This window comes from Loxodonta africana, chromosome 14, assembly GCF_030014295.1.
Source record: "Loxodonta africana isolate mLoxAfr1 chromosome 14, mLoxAfr1.hap2, whole genome shotgun sequence".
Classification (NCBI taxonomy): Eukaryota; Metazoa; Chordata; class Mammalia; order Proboscidea; family Elephantidae; genus Loxodonta; species Loxodonta africana.
The window spans coordinates 70,383,983-70,403,073 of NC_087355.1; the positions used below are offsets into that span (position 1 = coordinate 70,383,983).

At 35.6% G+C, this 19,091-nt stretch overlaps 1 protein-coding gene across 5 annotated transcripts in view; it reads left to right on the forward strand.

Annotated features, from left to right (window-relative positions):
* Positions 1-19,091, forward strand: part of MTBP (MDM2 binding protein) — a 67,362-nt gene that overhangs the window by 9,003 nt on the left and 39,268 nt on the right. For 4 of the 5 annotated variants that reach the window (XR_010317824.1, XM_064268018.1, XM_003408168.4 and 1 more), the window contains 7 exons: positions 144-202; positions 2,005-2,149; positions 3,453-3,570; positions 4,686-4,820; positions 7,070-7,164; positions 9,572-9,644; positions 11,718-11,835. Coding sequence is in view for 4 of the 5 variants with exons in the window: in XM_064268018.1 (XP_064124088.1) it covers positions 144-202; positions 2,005-2,149; positions 3,453-3,570; positions 4,686-4,820; positions 7,070-7,164; positions 9,572-9,644; positions 11,718-11,835 (743 nt within the window). In the remaining variant the exon portion in view is untranslated. Of the gene's footprint in view, positions 1-143; positions 203-2,004; positions 2,150-3,452; positions 3,571-4,685; positions 4,821-7,069; positions 7,165-9,566; positions 9,645-11,717; positions 11,836-19,091 lie in introns of all 5 variants that reach the window. The other variant, XM_064268017.1, reaches the window with a different exon arrangement.

The window sequence follows — 19,091 nt, forward strand, 5'->3', positions numbered from 1 at the left end:
GTGAGATAATGTATCTAACATACTTTACAGTGTCTGGTACATAGAAACATTTAAATAATATTGCCATGTAATTACTATGATTATCTGCTGAAAATATGTCTGTGTGCTTTTTCTTTTTTCCCTAATTTCCCTTTTAATTTTAGTCTGTATGAAGAATCTGCAGAAAACCTGCATCAACTGTCAGACAAGCTTCCTGCGCCTGGTAATATTTTATGACCACTTCCAATAACTTGTGTCTGATGTTATACTTGTTGTGAATAAGTGATAAATTCAGTCTTTATTTCTCACTTCAAATCTTGAAATTCAGGATGGAAAATGATTTCTTAATTGAAATTGAATGTATTAAAAACACTCCATTCCTTTAATAAAATCATCATCGAGACATTACAATTCTACTGTTTTCAATTAGTTAGACAAAAATTAGACCTTAGAAAATTAAGGACCCATCTCTGCTTTCTTCTTTAGTTATTACTGAAGAAGGGCCTTTTCACTGTGTGCCATTGCTTTTCCAGAGCACATTCTATAGAATGTCAGTTCTTTGAAAACTCCTGGAAAAAGAGGTTCTTTAACCTGGATGATTTGGGTAACATTCTCTTATGGTGAAGTCACTATAAAACTAAATCCGTCATTATGAGCGGATAAATCGATTCTGACTCATAATGACCCTGTAGGGCAGAGTAGAACTGCCCCACAGGGCTTCCAAAGCTGTAATCTTTATGAAGGGGACTGCCACATCTTTCTCCTGTGGAGCAGCTGGTGGGTCCAAACCATCAACCTTTCAGTTAGCAGCTGAGCGCTTAACCACTGTGCCACCAGAGCTCCTGAAGTCACTATCAAATGAAAGGTTAAGCAGTAAAAGAAGCTCTTAACTTTTTTTTTTTAACTGAGCCTATTTTTTTCCCCTTCCAACGGAAAGCATATTTTGTGAAGTAGTGCATCATATTATTCTTAAAACTGTTGCCTTAAACTAATTTTTCTTTGTGTTAATCAAGTAGCTGGTATCTAAAACTCGGTATAATTTGGCATCCACGATAACTTTTGAAGAGCTTTCTTTTCTAAATATATATTTTCACTATTGAAGGTCATTTATTAAGCAGATATTTGTTGTGTCTCTTATATGCTGTGCACTAAACTAGGAGCTGAGTATACAATGATGAGTAAAGCATGTGTGATCACCGTAGAAGAGCGCGTAGCTCACAGGCAGTGGAATCCTTATATCCAAGGATCTTATTTTAATGTGAAAGGTCTCAAATGAAAAATAAAACAGTAAACTTCTATATCAACTTCTTAATGTAATTTATCAAGTTCAAAGAATGCAATGAAACCTAGTTGCTGTTTTGGCAACTAGGTTTCATTGCATTCTTTGAACTTGATAAATTACATTTAGGAATACTTTGATTATCAGATTTTTACTTGGTGTCTGTTTCATTTTGATTTTTCTGGTCCTTCAGTAAATTCATACTTTTATAAAATTTAAAGTTTTAGGAAGTTATTCTTCTTTTTCGAACTGCAATGATATTGTCAGTATAATTGCGTTTTCTGAATGTTTTATTGTCTTTTTAAAAGAGAAGTAATTTATTTGTACATTATAATTTTATACTAATCCATTCTCTTCTGCTAACAAAATTAAGTAGAGAAAAATACAATGAAATTGCACAGGTTTTTGTTTTCTCTGTTCAGCACAACAATAGCATTGATGATCTCATGATCTCAAGAGCTATGTGTATAATTAACCAATGCTGCGGAATAGGCAGGTAATTATGATGTACTTTATTGTTTCCTGGCACATGCCAGCTGTTTCAGGATAACATGGCTTTAAGTCATATGATGAACTTTTAAAGATCTTGAGCCCCTGAAGATGTGGATTGTTTTGAAGAATTTTGGAAATTAAAGTCATCCTCTATCTTATAAAGAAACAAAATTCAATTGTTCAGGGATTGTTCTGAAACATTTCAGATCTAACATCTTTAAAAAAATTACAAAAATGTCTTTTTCTCTTTCCAGGTAGAGCAATGATAGACGTAATACTACTGCCCTCTGACAAAGATCCTCCTAAACTGAAAGACTGTTTACCTACCGTAGGAGCATTGAAACATTTGAGGGAATGGCATTCAGCAAAAATTACGATAGCAGGAAATCCTTGTGAAACGTAAATTTCTTTGTTTGTATTTGATTATTGTCAGTGTTGCCTGTTTTTGCTATTAACATGGCTACCACGTTTTAAATTTAATGTGACAAGATAAGGTTGAATGTCATACTGTGATCCAAGAGACGTATCTTGGGAAGAATTTAGATTTTTCTTATTTTGTACTTTATATTTCTGAGATGTTTCAGTTTTTAGTAAAAACTGTGGATGCTGCTTGTGATAGTTATTGAGCAGTAACTCTCCCAATACACTGTGATTGTAAATAGGTGTGTGTTATCCAGTAAGCAGCGTAACAAATAACCACTGACACGTGGTTATACTGGGTTTGTAACAGGGCTTCCAACCGGTTGATTCTAGTTCATCCCCCTGCTCAGAATTTGCGTTTCCACCCCAGATATACCGAATCAGAATCTGCATTTTAACAAGGTCCCCAGGTGATCCCTGGGGCTCCATGAGAATCATCTGGGGACCTGGTTAAACTGTAGGTTCCAATTTGGTATATCTGGGGTGGAAATGCAAATTCTCAGCAGGGGGTGAACCTAAACCTGAATCAACTGGTTCGAAGCCCTGATTTGTAATGGCACCCTTGTTTTGTTTTTATGCGCCAGTATAGAAATAAACATATACTGTTGTGTTTTATGACACTGTAGTAAGGCTCAATCATCTATTAAAGTTTTGATCCTTAAGTAAGTATTGAAATGAGATTTATTCATGATTTTTCATTCAAGACGTGTTTATTGAGCACTGACTTTACTCCAAGCAGAGCCATAGATGCTAGTGCAGTTAAGAAAGTGCAAAGACCCGATCCTTGGCCTCTAAGAGCAGAAGGAGACAGGAAGGCCAGCAGTCATCATATTCTGCAATAAGTGCTGCTATAGAATTGTGGACAAAGCTGTATAGCAACGTTTTAGAAGGCGAGCAGCTCTCCTTTTAAGATAAGGAGCTGACATTGAGTGTAGGGGTGTGTGTGTGTGTGTGTGTGTGTGTGTGTGTGTGTGTGTGTACATTTGACGGCTTTAAGCCAAGAGTAAAGGGCAAGTCCATTTCCTCATCTGTAATCCTCGGAATAATTGCTTTTAAGTCATGGAGGTGTTGGGATGAAATGAACATGTGACAGCAACTCACTCAGACTGACATTTAATGAGTGTTCCATTGTAATATAACAATGATTGTATTATAATACTAGAAAAAAAAAGTGATAGGAGCTGTGCAATTTTGCCTCTTAGATTTGTGGTTGACTTTAACCGCCAAATCTAAGTAAAATATAAAACCCTGTACTTAATTACCATAATCTGTTATTTTGTAGAAATTGCCAGAAAATTGCAGAGTACCTTTCTGCTAATGTTGTGTCTTTAGAAGATCTCAGAAATGCAGTTGACTCAAAGGAGTTATGGAGGGGAAAGATTCAGATATGGGAAAGAAAGGTAAATGGATTTCTTAATTGTCACAGTTTGCAAAACAGGCCTTTCAACTTTATTTACAAAACTCATAAGACAACTGGAATTAATGCGGCTGGGTCCCTTTTGTTTGCACACTGGCTTATCATGGTCTTAGGAGTGTACCCTGCTGGAGAGATTAAACCTGCAGGTGAACCTTCTCTGCAGGTGATTTTAACATAGACAAAACCAAATAACCAAGTGAAGTACTGGAAGATATGATTAGTTATGAAAATTACTTTCGTATGCATTGTTTGAAACTGCATGTTTACAGATAATAGCAGAGTTCTTTTCATGGGATTCTCTTATGACTATGACATTAAGTGTCCATACCACCACAGAATGCATTCAGAACTTGAAATCACTTTTTTTTGTGTGTGTATGAAGACTAGCTTTTAGCCAAGAGGTATTGTATATTGATTAAGGACATAGATTCTAGAGCCACATTGTCTGCATTCAAATCCCAGCTCATTTCTTGCTCTTTTTGTGACACCTTGAGTAATAATTAAGCTTTTGATGCCAAAGTTTTCCTCATCTGTAAAATAGGGGTAGTAATAGTTTTTATCGTATAGATCTTTATGAGGATTAAATTATTTAAAGCACAAAGTAACCACGCGATAAGTACTGACCATCATGTTGTTAGTCCTATTATTATTATTATTGCTACCCTTACTATTACTACTTAAGCTGGAATTAATCTCTTCATCAACAACACATGTATATGTGAGGCACTGTTCTAGGGATCTAACAGTGAATAAGACAGACAGGTTCTATCTTTGCAGAACTTACAGACTGGTGGGAAGCCAGATACTGAACAAGCATATGCTATAAAGGAGGTTACTTAGTGCTGTGGTTGCAGAGAATAGCCTTAACATATTTTTGTGGCCTGCTCTAAGCCAAGGAGGGCTTTTCATGAAAAATCGAAGTCTAAGTTGATACAGGAAGGATGTGCACATAAATGGGAGAACCACACTTTGAGCTGAGGAATCAAAAATAAACTCACATATGTTTTTCCTGTCAACTTTTACGTTATAATAAGATGTAGTCATCTTCATAACTTTATTCATGATGCTCGTAACTGTGTTCTTTTGGTTTCTTTTCAGTTTGGATCTGAAATTAGTTTTCCTGAATTTTCATTAAGGGGAGTCACACCTAAGAATTTTAGCACATGTAACTTAAATACCTGCTTTCTTGCCAAAAAGATAATACCATCAAAGGATAAGAATATTTTGCCCAAGGTAATTGTGTGTTTAATCATTTTTGCAATCATGTATTTGTGCTTATTTTGTCGCTGTAAGATATGCTTGAATCTTGAATTAATACTACTAATACATGTGCTTTAGTGTGTTCACATGCATAATTTTTTTATGTCTTAATGATTATATACTTGAATTAGATTGTATTATCAGAGTTGAAATATTATCAATGTTTTAGATTAGCCATGCCATTTTTTTTAATGGAATTATCCTAATTTTAGGTCAGTATAGGCCTGAAACTGCCTTTGGTTTAAACTTTACTATGTGACCTTTCTAAGACTCAGTTTTATGAGAGTACGGTACCTTTTGTGTTAGGTGAACCTGGGTTTGAAACTTGACTTTGTCACTGGTGAGATATTGTGACCTCGGGTAGGTTGATTAACTTATTTGTGAAATGGGAGCAATACTAATACCCTTATTTTACAAAGTTATTATTAAAATTACATGAGGTAAGATATTAGCATCTGTCTTAGTTATCTAGTACTGCTATAGCAGCAATACCACAAGTGGATGGCTTTAACAAACAGAAATTTATTATCTCACAGTTTAGGAGACTAGAATTCCAAATTCAGGGTGCCAGCTCCAGGGGGAGCCTTTGTCTCTCCGAAGCTCTGGGGGAGAGTTCTTGTCATCAATCTTCCCCTGATCTAGGAGCTGCTCAGTACAGGGACCCTGGGTGTACTACTCCTGGCTCTTCTTTCTTTATGGTAGGAGGTCCCTCTCCTCTCTGCTCACTTCTCCTTTTTATATCTCAAAAGAGATTGACTCAAAATACAACAGAATCCTGTAGATTGAGTCCTGCCTCATTAATATAACTGCTTCTAATCTTGCCTCATTAACATCATAGAGGTTAGGATTTGCAACACATAGAATAATCATATCAGATCACAAAATGGTGAATAATCACACAGTACTGGTAATCATGGCCTAGCCAAGTTGACACACATTTTGGGGGGACACAATTCTACCCATAATAGCATCTGACACAACAGTGGGCATATGCCCAATTAACTACTTAATAAATTTTAGTTCTCATTCCATATCACCTGTAGTTTATTCTTAAAATGCTGAATTATAAAATATAATAATTAGAAAAGTGTTCCATTGACCTTTTTTTTTAATATTGCAAAAATAATATAAGAGGTATTTATATGGAAGTACTTTAGAAGTCCACTTTAAAAGAATATGTAAAAAATATGGTCATGAAGTTATAAGGGTGTCAGATTGATGGGTAATATTTTCTAATTAATGGGTAATACCAAGGCAAAAAAACAAAAAACCCATTGCCATGGAGTTGATTCCAAATCATACCGATATATGTGTTTGGTGTGAACATACACACACACTCATGCATGCGCATGCTTGCACACACACACACGTAACTATATATGGTCAAATTAGCTTTCTGCAATTTTAAAACATTGTATAGTTTCCTCAAGAAGAATTTTTTTTTTTTTCCCTACCACTGAGGCACTCTCGCCCCAACTCTTGAAATAATTGTTCTTTCCTACTACCTTACTCTATTTACAATTGTGGGGATGGCTTAGGAGCAGGCAGTGTTCCCTTCGGTTGTGCATAGGGTCACTATGAGTCGGAACCGACTCGACTGCACCTAACAACAACAACATTCTAATTTAGTTTTGGACTCTATCCACAGAAATACTACAGTTTAATTTCTCTTATGGAAGCTTCCTTGATTAATTTGCACGTCTGTTTCTCTCTTTAATTTCTTCAGTCTTTACGAATCTTTTTTCTTTCAATTCTCAGCATGACACTCAACCCAAGTTCATTTGGAATGTCTTTTCTTTCTCTTAGCCCTGCAGCCTCCTCAAGTTCATCTGAAATGTCTTTTCTTTCTCTTTCTTAGCCCTGCAGCCTTGCTAATTTGTTTCTTCCACATTCTAGCCTCTTGTCTGTCTTGCTGAAGATAAACAGGAAAAGTTGAGGACTCTTGTCCTCTGCCGCTTGACTTTTTCTGTATTCATTTTCTCCCTTATTAAAACTTTTGCTGGTTCCTAAGAAGTCTATGTCTGGCTCTCTACTCGGAAAGGTAGAATCAAAATAGAAGAAATTCTTGTCTATTACAGAGAATCAAATGTTTGGTTTCCATAAAGCATAAAAACATTTTTTTTAAGATTCATTGTGAAGTTTTAAAATCTTAATCACTGGCTTATTCATTTCATTTTGTTTATAGTATTTAAAGTAGTATATGATTTTGATTTTTTTTCTAGGTTTTCCATTATTATGGCCCAGCTTTAGAATTTGTACAGATGATAAAATTATCAGATCTGCCCTCCTGTTACATGTCGGACATTGAATTTGAGTTGTATCCTTTCATTTACATGTTCATTTTTAGATTACATTTTCTGTGTCAGGTAGAATATTCTGCTATTGGTTGGTAAATGTACTTGGTAGGTGTACATTTATTTTTATTTAATTGCATTTATTGCTTTAACGTTGATGTGCAACTGGGCTGCCAGAATATCATTGGAATTGCTGGAAAGGAAAGGTCTTGCTTTTTCCACACCTTGGATCCTCTATACAATCACAGATCTTTCTCTCCAGTTAAGCATCTTTATTTTCATTAAATATGTATTGAGCATCTGCTCTGGCTAGGAATGTAGACATAATACAGAAGTGGTTGAGACTCAGGTGTAATTTTCTCTGCCTGAGCACAGGTCAGACCTGCTTTCTCACCTGCTCTAGCACTAACTAAAACTCTATTCTTCCTACCCTCTGCCCAAAGAGCCCCACATATGTATTTAATATTTGATACATTTTCTGTTACCTTTGCTATTGTTTTAGTGCTTAATTAGAAAAATAATCATAACTTCCCATTTCCTGAAATCCAGGAATGCGTCTCCATGCTTCCTTTATTTTTGTTGATATGATATTTCTAGGAAAGAAATCTATAAGTGAAATTTATCACAGCACGTAGTAGGCATGTAGGCATAGTAGGCACAGTAAGTATTGTGGAACAAATGACTTGATATTATGTCTGTCCAAACCAAAATGCTTAGTATTTTATTTTCGCAAATTCTCTTCTGCAGAAGGAACAGCATTTAGAGAGTCATCGGAGAGCCTCACCCGGATGGGAACTGTTTATAGTCACATCACCAGAGTAGTGGGGTTTTTGTTTTCTCTTTGAGGGTAGGTTTCTAAGAGATAAGAGCTTTTTAAGCCTGTTAGGAGCCTGATAAGAATCAGATCAATTGGATCCTAAAAGACATCATATACCATGCTTGGGAGTTAAACTCTATCTGAAAGATGACGAGAAACCGTAGAAGGATTGTAAGCCATACAGTAATTTGGTCAGAAGGAAATTTTAGATCATTCTAGTAGCATTTTGGAAAACTTGGTAGAGCTTGAATTAAAGAAGTAGCATTTGGAATGGCGAGTCAGGGAAAGGTACAAGATGTGTTTAGGATACAAACCAAGAGGACATCATGATCTGTGGGGAAAGTGAGGAGGCCAAAGGACTGTAGGATGATTACCTATGTTGAGGATCAGTGCCCAAATCAAAATTATTTTGATTTTTATCCCTTATAATGCCATGAGTATCAGACAACTTAATAAATGCCTGTTCAGAACCATGTAACTAGCATGCCACCTGGCAGTATAACTCTACTTTCAGACATAAATAATTACCAGTGTTCTTTTCTCTTACTTCATCCATTAGCCATGTATAGGTCAGGAGCTAGATCACATTTGGCATATTTATGTCATTAAATCCTTGCTTTAGACAAGGAATTTTCAAACTGTCTTCCAAGGAAAACCTAAGGCTCAGAGAAAGCTCTCTGGGGCAGTGGGATTCTAAGGTTAGTTGAGCGGCACCAGGCACATGTTCTCCCTATTTTATATCTTGGGCTTCCAGGTTAGATCTCACTTCAAAAAAAGTATCTGTACCAAAACTGTTTGGAAAACATACTTTATGCTATTTTCCTGCTATCACCCCATAGTCAGATGTTTGGTCGTGCTATTTTTTATAATACTTAGTGTTCTTTTCATTGTTTGGCTTTGAGAGTAGTTCTACCACTTGCAAAAAAAATCCTTCCTCATGTGCCATATTTATGCATCTAGAATAGACAGAGGACTTACTGGTATTGCTACTCATTCTTAATGGGATGGAGAGGACAGAGGAATGTTAGGAATCTGGAGAAAAACAGTAATTTATCAACTCCTGAAGTGTCCAGGTGTTTCTCCTGCCATTGGCATAATGGTTATATAAGTTCTGACTTGCTGATGTATTTTTTTTTTAATATACTTAGTAATTATCAGTACTATAACATGTATCTGTGAATATTCAATGTATTTAAACTCTTTTTTTAGGAAAATATATCTAAGAATTTTTTTTGAAGTCCATCTTTGTTTTTAGAAATATACCTAATAATAGAACATTTTTTATAAAAAACATTGCTGGAAATGGAACACTATGTAGGTCTTGAATTTTCATTTAGAAACTATGGTTTTTACAAGTCTCTTGTTCTGAAGTTCATAGTAATACTATTCATAGTACCACCTTTTCTTACTGTATATTTAGAATCAAACCATTAATCAGAAAAATAATTATCCTTAAGGGAAGGAGTAATTGTGAATTCCTACAGTGAATGTTTTTAATAAATGAATTAATCAACTTGTGGATTAAACAACAATACAAAGGAATAAAAACTTATTTTATGAGTAGAATTGTTTCATAGTTATCATTCCATTATTTCTTTAACTCTATAGTACAGAGGACTGACAAAAAACAATAACAGACAGAATTCCACATTGCTGTTGGAGCAGATTTCTTCTCTGTGTGGCAAGGTATAAAAGATTTTTTTTTTTTTGGTAAGCATATGTGGGAAAAGGAAATGTAGCTTGTTAATCTGATTTTATGTGGTAAATTGGTTTCTTGAACATAATATAACATGTAATTTTGGGCCTAATTCATATTAAGATATTTTGAACTTCCCAGAATAATTCTAAAGTACTCTGCAGATGTGAAGTGAGATTTTGTTTTGAGATGAGCCTTTCAGAAATAACCCTTATGACTGATAATTGCTTCAAGTTTTAAAATTTCAGAACTCATTAGATTATTGTTAATGCAGTCAATTTCAGTTCTGTGAGAAGACATTCATATGCTTGTGTTATCTATTTCATGGACTTATCTAAAGTTAACTACCGTTGTCAACGGGAAAAAGTGAAAGCTTGCTTTTCTTTTGGTTCTTTATTAAACTACTGTGTTTCTAGGGAAAAGATTGAGTCAAAACTCAGGTTTAAAATGTTCTTGGCATTTAAATTCTGAAGATAGCCTAAAAGGATCATCCTCCAAACTCTCTGAGGCTGTGGAATGATTAGTATATAAGTGAGAAGAAATTATCAGAATCTCAGTTTGTTATGAATGCAGTAAATGGTTGACTTATAAATTTATTTTGTAAAAAATAATAGTTTGTGGGACTTCTAACATGTTTATTTTCATATTTGTAGCACATGTTAAATTGAAAATAGGCTATCTCAAAATAGCAGCTACTTCTTCAGTTGGTGGGTCATAGTGCATTTATATAAAGCTGTAAACTATGCGTTGAACTGCACCTAGCATCCCAAAAGTGTTAAGAAAGTTAACACAGGCCCTGATCTGGCAAACTCACATTATAGCCTTGTTACCTTTTGGACCATACAGTCTTGTCATGAATTTTGGGCTATGAAGTCTCATTTATACAAGAAAAAAGAATGGTGATTTAGTGTTTAGAAAATTAGATGTATAACTTTTGTGCTTAATGATTACTTTTTGTTGCTATATATTTTCACTTTTTAACATCTAATGCCTGATTGTGTAAGATACATTTGACTTGCTCTGTTATGACTGTAGTAATAAGGAAAACAATTAAGCATATTTAATTTTACCTGCCTTAGTTTGCTCTTATAAATCATATATTTTTATATCTGTTCATTAAGAATACATAAATAAAAATAAAAAATAGCAACGAAACTGGCACGTTGAAATAGAAATTAACCGAATGTCGCATGTCTCATGTAACCAGTCCGTTGGATAATACAATTTAAAGTGACTTTGCATTCGATTTAAAATCTCTGGCAAATGCTCTGCCTAAACGTCCCCAAAGTTTTAAAAGAATTAGTGCTATTTATTTATTGGGATATGCTGGTTGCTATGGCTTCATTTTCTAAAATAACAGGCAAAATACAGCTTTCAGAATTGCAATTTGGTTTTATTCAATGCTTAGTCAAACTGGGAATTTACCTGAATATAATGTGATTTTTTTTTTTTTAAACAAATATTTAATAAGCATCCATATGCCCAGCCCTGGGAATACAAAGATGAATGCTGAATTTGCTCTTCAAACAGTTATAGGCCTCTCTATGTTTTCTAGCACACAATTCGTTGTCCCCTCTGCACTTTATACCTATTGGCTCTGAATCTCTGATTTCTAGGAACAAAAGTTTCTAAGTTGCCTTCAGATATGTCCTTATTTTGAAGTCAGGACAGTAATTCACCTAGTTAAAAGGTTTTAAAATGATTGCTGATGATGACAAAATCTTTTGATGAAAGAATTCTCAATCTCTCTAGTTCGTAGATAAAGAAATTATACCCATAACCCAAACTTGAAGCAAGTTTTGTGAATAACAAGGTTTTTAGAGATTTACACCTCAATGAAAAAGAGAAGCAGGCAGCTTAGAATGCCTTTATGTCGTTTGTCTCGTTGTTTTTTCCTTTTTTTGGTGGTTTTTTTTTTTAGTCTTTGCAGTGTAGTGGTTGGAAGAGATTATTATCAAAGGTGTGTTAAATAGGTGAGAGATGAGTGGGAGAGCATCATATAGCACCATTCAAGAGTGAATCTCAGTGTGCAGTCACTTTAAAACATGTTCTGTTTTATTCAGGTTGGTGCTCTTTTTGTACTGCCTTGTACTGTTAGTAACGTACTTATTCCACCGCCCAACCAACTCAGTTCAAGGAAATGGAAAGACTATGTAGCTAAAAAGCCCAAGACAATGACTGGTAAGTAGTAAATCTTTAAAATCGTTTTAGTGGTGCAACTTAAATAATGAACTTATCAAATTTGAAATGGAGATGCCATTTCCTAAAGGAAGAGAGATTGTTAATAAAGCTAATTGCACTTGACTAGTCCGTGAGGAAGTGCGGCTTTGACCATTCTTGACTCCTCACGGGGAATAAAAGTATACTTTGTGATTTGGGCAAATGCTAAAACAAAATCAGAAGTAGGATTGCTGGATGGGAATAGTCAATTTCACTTACACTACATGAAATCATTCTATAAAAATGACTACTGTACTATAAAAATAATATAGTATATTGTACTATAAAAATAAAAATACTATAGAAATGAAACTGTATATTCATATATTTAAGACCAATTAATATAAGCTAAAAATTACCATCTCCTAACTAAACATCAGTATATACTGGACAGCTTGTAATATTTTTTTTAATTATCACCTCTTGAAATTTGAGCATTAATATTAGTAACATCTGAATAATAATAGTGCATATATCACATGACAATATAGAAACCAGATTGTTGATTACTGATAAGACTGTATCATTAAGGACAGATCATGCTGATACTTCACAGTAGTTTTTTGTTTTTTTTTTAATCTTAGCAGTAGAAGCAAAATCAAACTGAACAGCTGATTATTAAGTTCTGTTCTGCCCACATCCCCTTTTTGTAGGGGAAATTCTTTACCTTATCTATCTCATTAACAGAACTCCTTTAGTAAAAAGAGTAGCCAGGGTTTAGCTAGTGTAAAAGTTTTAATTTCTCTTGGATCAGAAAAATGCTATATCCCATTCCTTAGCTCCCAAGTGAAAAGCTTCTCTCACTCTCACAAATAATATATCAGCTTTCAGATCATTCTCTTAAACCATAACTGTTGCCTTATAACCTACTGAATTATGTCCAACTGTTGCTCTTCATGTCCCACGTCCCCCAGCTAAACTTTACACTATTTTCTAAAAATATCATCTGGTTTTATTCCATGTTGACCTTGTTCTTCATTCACTTAGTCTTACCTTTTATTTCTTTTATTGAATATTGAAGACATGCTATGTAGCGGGCATGGCACTATGCTCAGGGACTAGTGGTCAACAAGATAGATGTGGTTGTTCCATTCATGGAACTTATACTGTAATGTAGAAATAGATAGTGAGAAGTAATTATAAGTCTTACTTATTATAGCATTGTGTTTAGTAGCAATGGACTAGAAACAATCCCCAAGAGACATTAAGTCAAAAAAAGCAGGGTGTGCAATAATAGTTACACCATTTGTGTTAAGAACAACTCCAAGTGTGTGTGAGCATTTATACATATTTGCTTGCATATGCATTAAATATTCAGTCTCTCTCTCTCTCTACATGTGTATGTGTTTAAATTATTTTATTTTTTGTTGTTGTGAATATACACACAGAACATACACCAATTCAACAGTTTCTACATGTACAATTCAGTGACAGTGATTACATTCTGTGAGTTGTGCAACCATCCTCACCCTCCCTTTCTGAGTTGTTCCTCTGCCATGAACCTGATCTCATTGCTGTCTAAGTTTACTATCTAATCTTGTGATGCTGTTGTCAATTTGAATGCAGACTTTCTGGAGCCACTGAGGCCGGATGAGCCCCTGAGACTACTACCCTGAGATAATCTTTAAACTTAAATAAAAAATATTCTCTGAAATCTTAAAACCAAATAGTAGTTTATTTTAACTAGTCAAGAATGTCTGCCTTGAGCATTGTGCCCTTTTAAGATCCATCTATATGTGATTGAGTTGTTATATCATGTAGAGCTTCTGTTGAAGTAGAATTTTTAAAGGGACTAGAGTAATAAGCGCTTATGAAATATTTTAAAGTGATGAAACATGTGCCTTCTTCATACTCAAATCAGCCTGATTAAAGTATTTCCAAATTGCGGGCTGAAACTAATAAGGTTAAATTAACATGGGATGCCTGATCTATAAATAATTTCCTTACTGAAAAACAGTTAATCAACTCTGATAAAAGGTACCAAAAGAAATTTTAGTGGCAAAGGCAAAATATTATTTCAGTTAACAAGTATTTATCATGCATCTGCTGTGTGCAAGACATTTTTTATTCTGGAGTTAGGAATACAGTGGTAAACAATACCAAGTCCTTTCCACATAGCTCTTTGTGGGGTGGTAGAGAGGGAAAAGCTGACTTAGTCATTGACAAAGTAACTGAATTTGCATAGGGAAACCTAGAAAATTTTGTATTAGTACCTTGTGGACTATGCAGTCAGAGTGTGGGCTGCCGAGGATTTTCAGAATAACTAAGAGAACTGTTAGCATAGGACTGATGAAGGGTAAGGATGCTGAACTCCTTAGGGGACCCTTCAGCACGGTGAAGGACTGCTTCACTCAAAATGCCAGTAGCACCCCCATTGAAAATATTAGTGAGAGAAAGCAAGCAAACAGAAATTATAGAAAAAATAATAGTAAGCGTGTGCAATAGTTATACCATTGTGTTAAAAACAACAACTCAAGGTGTTTGTGTGTGTGAGCATTTATACATATTTGCTTGCATATGCGTGAGTTGTGTTCCTAAATGTAAGAGCTAAAGCTATAAAACTTTTATAAAGAGACATAGGTATAGACCAAAAGCACAATCCATTAAAAAAAAAAAAAACAAGAATTAGAACCACCAAAATTAAAAACATGAACTATTTGAAACACATTGCAAACAGTTAACACGCTTGGCTACTAACGGAAATGATGGTGGTTTGAGTCCACCCAGAAGTGCTTTGGGAGAAAGGCCTAGCAACCAACTGAAAAATCAGCCATTGAAAACCCTATGGGGCATATTTCTACTCTGACACACACGCGGGGTTGCCATGAGTCAGAATTGACTCTATGGAAGCTAGTTTGGTTTGGGTTAAGAAAATTAAAAGACAAACTAGTTCAAATCATATATCCAATAGCAGAATATACCAGAAACATTCTCTTGCAACTTAATAAGAGGATAACCCAGTTAATAAATGGCTAAAAGACTTGAATAGACATTTCACCAAAGAAGATATATGGACGGCAAGCATGTGCATGAGAAGATTCTCAGCATCATTAGTCTTTTGGAAAATGCAAATTAAAACCACAATGTGAGACCACGATACGTTCACTAGAATGGCTATAAATTAAAAAGGCTGACTTTATCAAATGTTGCAAAGGATATAGAGCAACTGGAAACCTCATACATCGTTGGTGAGAATGTAAAATGGTACAGCTACCATGGACAACAGTCCGGCAGTTTCTTAAAACATTAAACTTAACCCAACACTTCCTAGGTATTTACGCAGGAGAAATGAGAGCATATGTTCACACGAAGGCTTGTAAGCAAATGTTTATAAAAGCGTTATTCATAATAGCAAGGAGCTGGAAACCATCCAAATGTTCGTCAGCTGGTGAATGGATAAACAAAATTTGTTTTGTTGATACAATGGGATACTCCTCAGCAATAAGAAGGTGTAAAAAGTTTTGGATCTTCCTGATAATGTTATGCTAAATTTATAAACAAAGCCAGACACAAAAGGCTAGTTACTATATGATTCTGTTGATATGAAATTTCTATAAAAGGCTAAAGGAGACAAAAAACAGGTCAGTGTTTGCCTGAGGCTGTGGGAGGGAGTGAGGATTGATTGCAGAAGGTCAGTAGGGATCTTTCTGAGCTGATGGATGTTTTCCCAAACTGGGTTATAGTGAAGGATACACAATTGTATAAATTTATATAAACTTGTCAAACTTAGAGTGTGATATAGGTATGTATAGCTTCATTGAAGCTTTTTTTTTTTTTAAGACTCACCTGAAGTTCCTTTGACCTTTTTGTCTCTCCTTCTCGGTTAGTGATTCTTAACACCATCTAAACCAAACCCATTGCTGTTGAATTGATTCTGACTCACAGCGACCATATATAGGACAAAGTAGAATTGCGCCATAGGGTTTCCAAAGCTGAAATCTCTACAGGAGCAGACTGCCACATCTTTCTTCTGCAGAGCACTGGTGGGTTCGAACTGCCGACCTTTTGGCTAGCAGTCGAGCTCTTAGCCACTGCACCACCAGGGCTCTGGGTCCTACCCCAGAGCAATTAAATTCAGATTTCTGGTGAGGGATCCACAGCATCAATAGTTTGTAAAAGCACCCCAGGTGATTCAAGTGTGCATCCAGGGTTGGGAACCACTGCCTAGGTAGTGCTGTCTTTAACCCTAGGCAAGAGTCACTGACTGTTATTGAAGAGGGGTCTTCAGATGTTTCGAGGTGTAAAAGGATTGCAGGTCACTGGTTTGGGCCTTTAATTCCTCATCTAGGACATGAAGATAATGCTTACTTAATGTAGTTCACAGACTTCCTTAAGTCACTATTGATAATGAACCTTCATTCTGTAGTGGCTTCCTGTTATTCTGTCCAATCTTGCATGCCGTTTGTGAAATAGTACAGAGATATGTTCATAAGAAGATCTTGAAATAACTTCTCTATTCATTGTAGCTTAGAAGCTGTTTATTTTAGCTTATTATAAATGTTAAAAAAAAAAAACCCTATTGCCCTCCAGTTGATTCCAACTCAGCAACCATATATCCAATATATTTATATAAGAGGAAATATATACAGTTTATGATCATAATGTTATCTAATTGTTTAAGATAATCATGGTAGAATTTATAAATTCTCCTGCATCTTCACAGTAGGAGGCTTCATGGATGTATTCAAGAATACTCTAATTTCTTATGCCATTTTAGATTTTTCTCTAGAATTGGGCCACAGGCAGTTTTTTGGACAACCTCAGTGGCAACTAAGTTTTATCCTAAATTGTTCAAAGCTTAGTCTGTTGAATAAGGTAGGGGATCAAGCTAGGGAATACATGTTTGAAGATGCTTTATGAATATAACTAGATTTTCTTTTTCCTTATGCCTGTCTACCTGACCCTAAGGGCAGTTTCAGAAGTTGAGTCTAGAGTGTCTTAACAATGGTTTTGTCTTAGGGCTCTCTAGAGAAACAGAACCAGTAAGGTATATATGTGTGTATGTTGCTATGAGTCGGAATCAACTCGACGGCAGCAAGTTTGGTTTGGTTTTTTTGTGTATACAGAGATTTATTTTGAAGAATTTGTGTACACAATTGTGGGGACTGGCAAGTCCAAAATCTCTAAATCAGTCCATGGGCAGGAAATTCTAGCAGTCTTGTGTTCCTAAATCCACAGGTCTGGTGGTGGGGCAGAGAGAAATTCTGACAAGATGTCTATTTATAGTCTGGGGGCAAAATTCCCTCTGGAGAAACCTCCTTTTTGTTCTTAAGGCTTTCAACAAATTGTATGAGGCCCACCCACACTATGGAAGGTGACCTGCTTTCCTTAAAGTCAACTGATTTAATCTCATGCGAGTACTTCATGTGTGCATCTAGAGTAGGGTTTGACCAAACAGCTGGACACCGTGGCCTAGCCAAGTTGATACTTAAAATTAACCATCACAGATAACATTATTGGAAAGTATATAGTCTCCTAAGATGCCTACACTGAAGACTAGATTTTATTTTATTGTTTAATTTTTGGCATGATTATCAAAGTAATCTGCCCTGATGGCAGAGCAGTTAAGTACTCGGCTGCTAACCAAAAGATCAACAGTTCAAATCCACCAGCCGCTCCTTGGAAACCCTGTGGGGGCATGTCTACTCTGTCCTGTAGGGTCGCTCCGAGTCGGAATCAACTCGACGGCGATGGATATGGAATATGATAACTGTCAGTAAACCAGAATGCTCACTTAACCAGAATACCTTGTTCCCTAATCATCCTCGGCTATTTTCTTTCATATTGCATACAGTGTTATTTTCCCTTTAGGCTAATATGATTTTGTTATATTTTTATGTTGTTGAACTGGGAAAAGAAAGGGGACGTTTAGGGTTTTAAAAACCATTAAGAAATTTATTGATAAAGAGCATGACTTGGTTTTTATTATATAAGAATTTTATTTTACTAATGAAATACTAGTAATGACATTTTTTCATTATGGTTTATACATTATTTGTAAAATTTTATGCAACTAAAGGACACTTGGTAGTTTCTCTTTCTCTCAATATAGTTGATCTAAAATGTATGTTTGTTTTTGGTGGAGAAGGTTTGTTCAGGCCTTGTTGTTGTCAGGTGCTGTCGAGTCTGTTCTGACTCATAGCGACCCTATGTATAACAGAACGAAACACTGCCCAGTCCTGCACCAGCCTCACAATCCTTGTTATGCACCAGCCTCACAATCCTTGTTATGCTTGAGCCCATTGTTGCAGCCACTGTGTCAGTCCATCTCTATGAGGGTCTTCTTCTTTTTTGCTGACCCTGCACTTTACCAAGCACCATGTCCTTCTCCAGGGACTGGTCCCTCCTGATAGCATGTCCAAAGTATGTGAGACCTAGTCTCACCATCCTTGCTTCTAAGGAGCATTCTGGCTGTACTTCTTCCAAGACAGATTTGTTCATTCTTTTGGCAGTCCATGTATGTTCAATATTCTTCGCCAACACCATAATTCAAAGATGTCAATTCTTCTCTGATCTTCCTTATTCACTGTCCAGTTGTCGCATGCATATGAGGCGATTGAAAACACCATGGCTTGGGTCAGCGGCACCTTAGTCTCGAAGGTGACATCTTTGCTTTTCAGCACTTTAATGAGATCTTTTGCAGCAGATTTGCCCAATGCGAAGCGTCATTTGATTTCTTGACTGCTGCTTTCATGGGTGTAGACTGTCAGGCCCTTCTTCCTAGTCTGTCTTTGAAAGCTCAACTGAAACCTGTCCACCATGTGTGACCCTGCTGGTATTTGAATACCAGTGGCATACCTTCCAGCATCACAACACACAAGCCCCCACAGTACTGACATATGTGTGGGGGCTCAAGCCTTATATCCCCTTTTAAATTGATAGTGTAAAAATAACAAATAAAAATGGAAACTTTCTATTATAATCATATTCCCTTATTTCTTTAGGAACAGCAGTGAGAACTGAATCACTATACTAATTGTAAACCTGTTACCCTCAGCAGTGTTTACATAAAAGTTAGTAAGTCTTCAATTAACACCTGCCATATCTGCAGCAGTATTTTTTAAATGACTGCATAAGTCATTATGGTTAAGGGAATTTTTTTAATAATTTTTTTAAGAAAATTATATTGTGGTAATTGCAGGCTTCAGTGATTAAAATGTAAATAAAGTGATGGAATTTAAGGTGGAAAGGATGCCATAGGCTGAAGAGACACGACT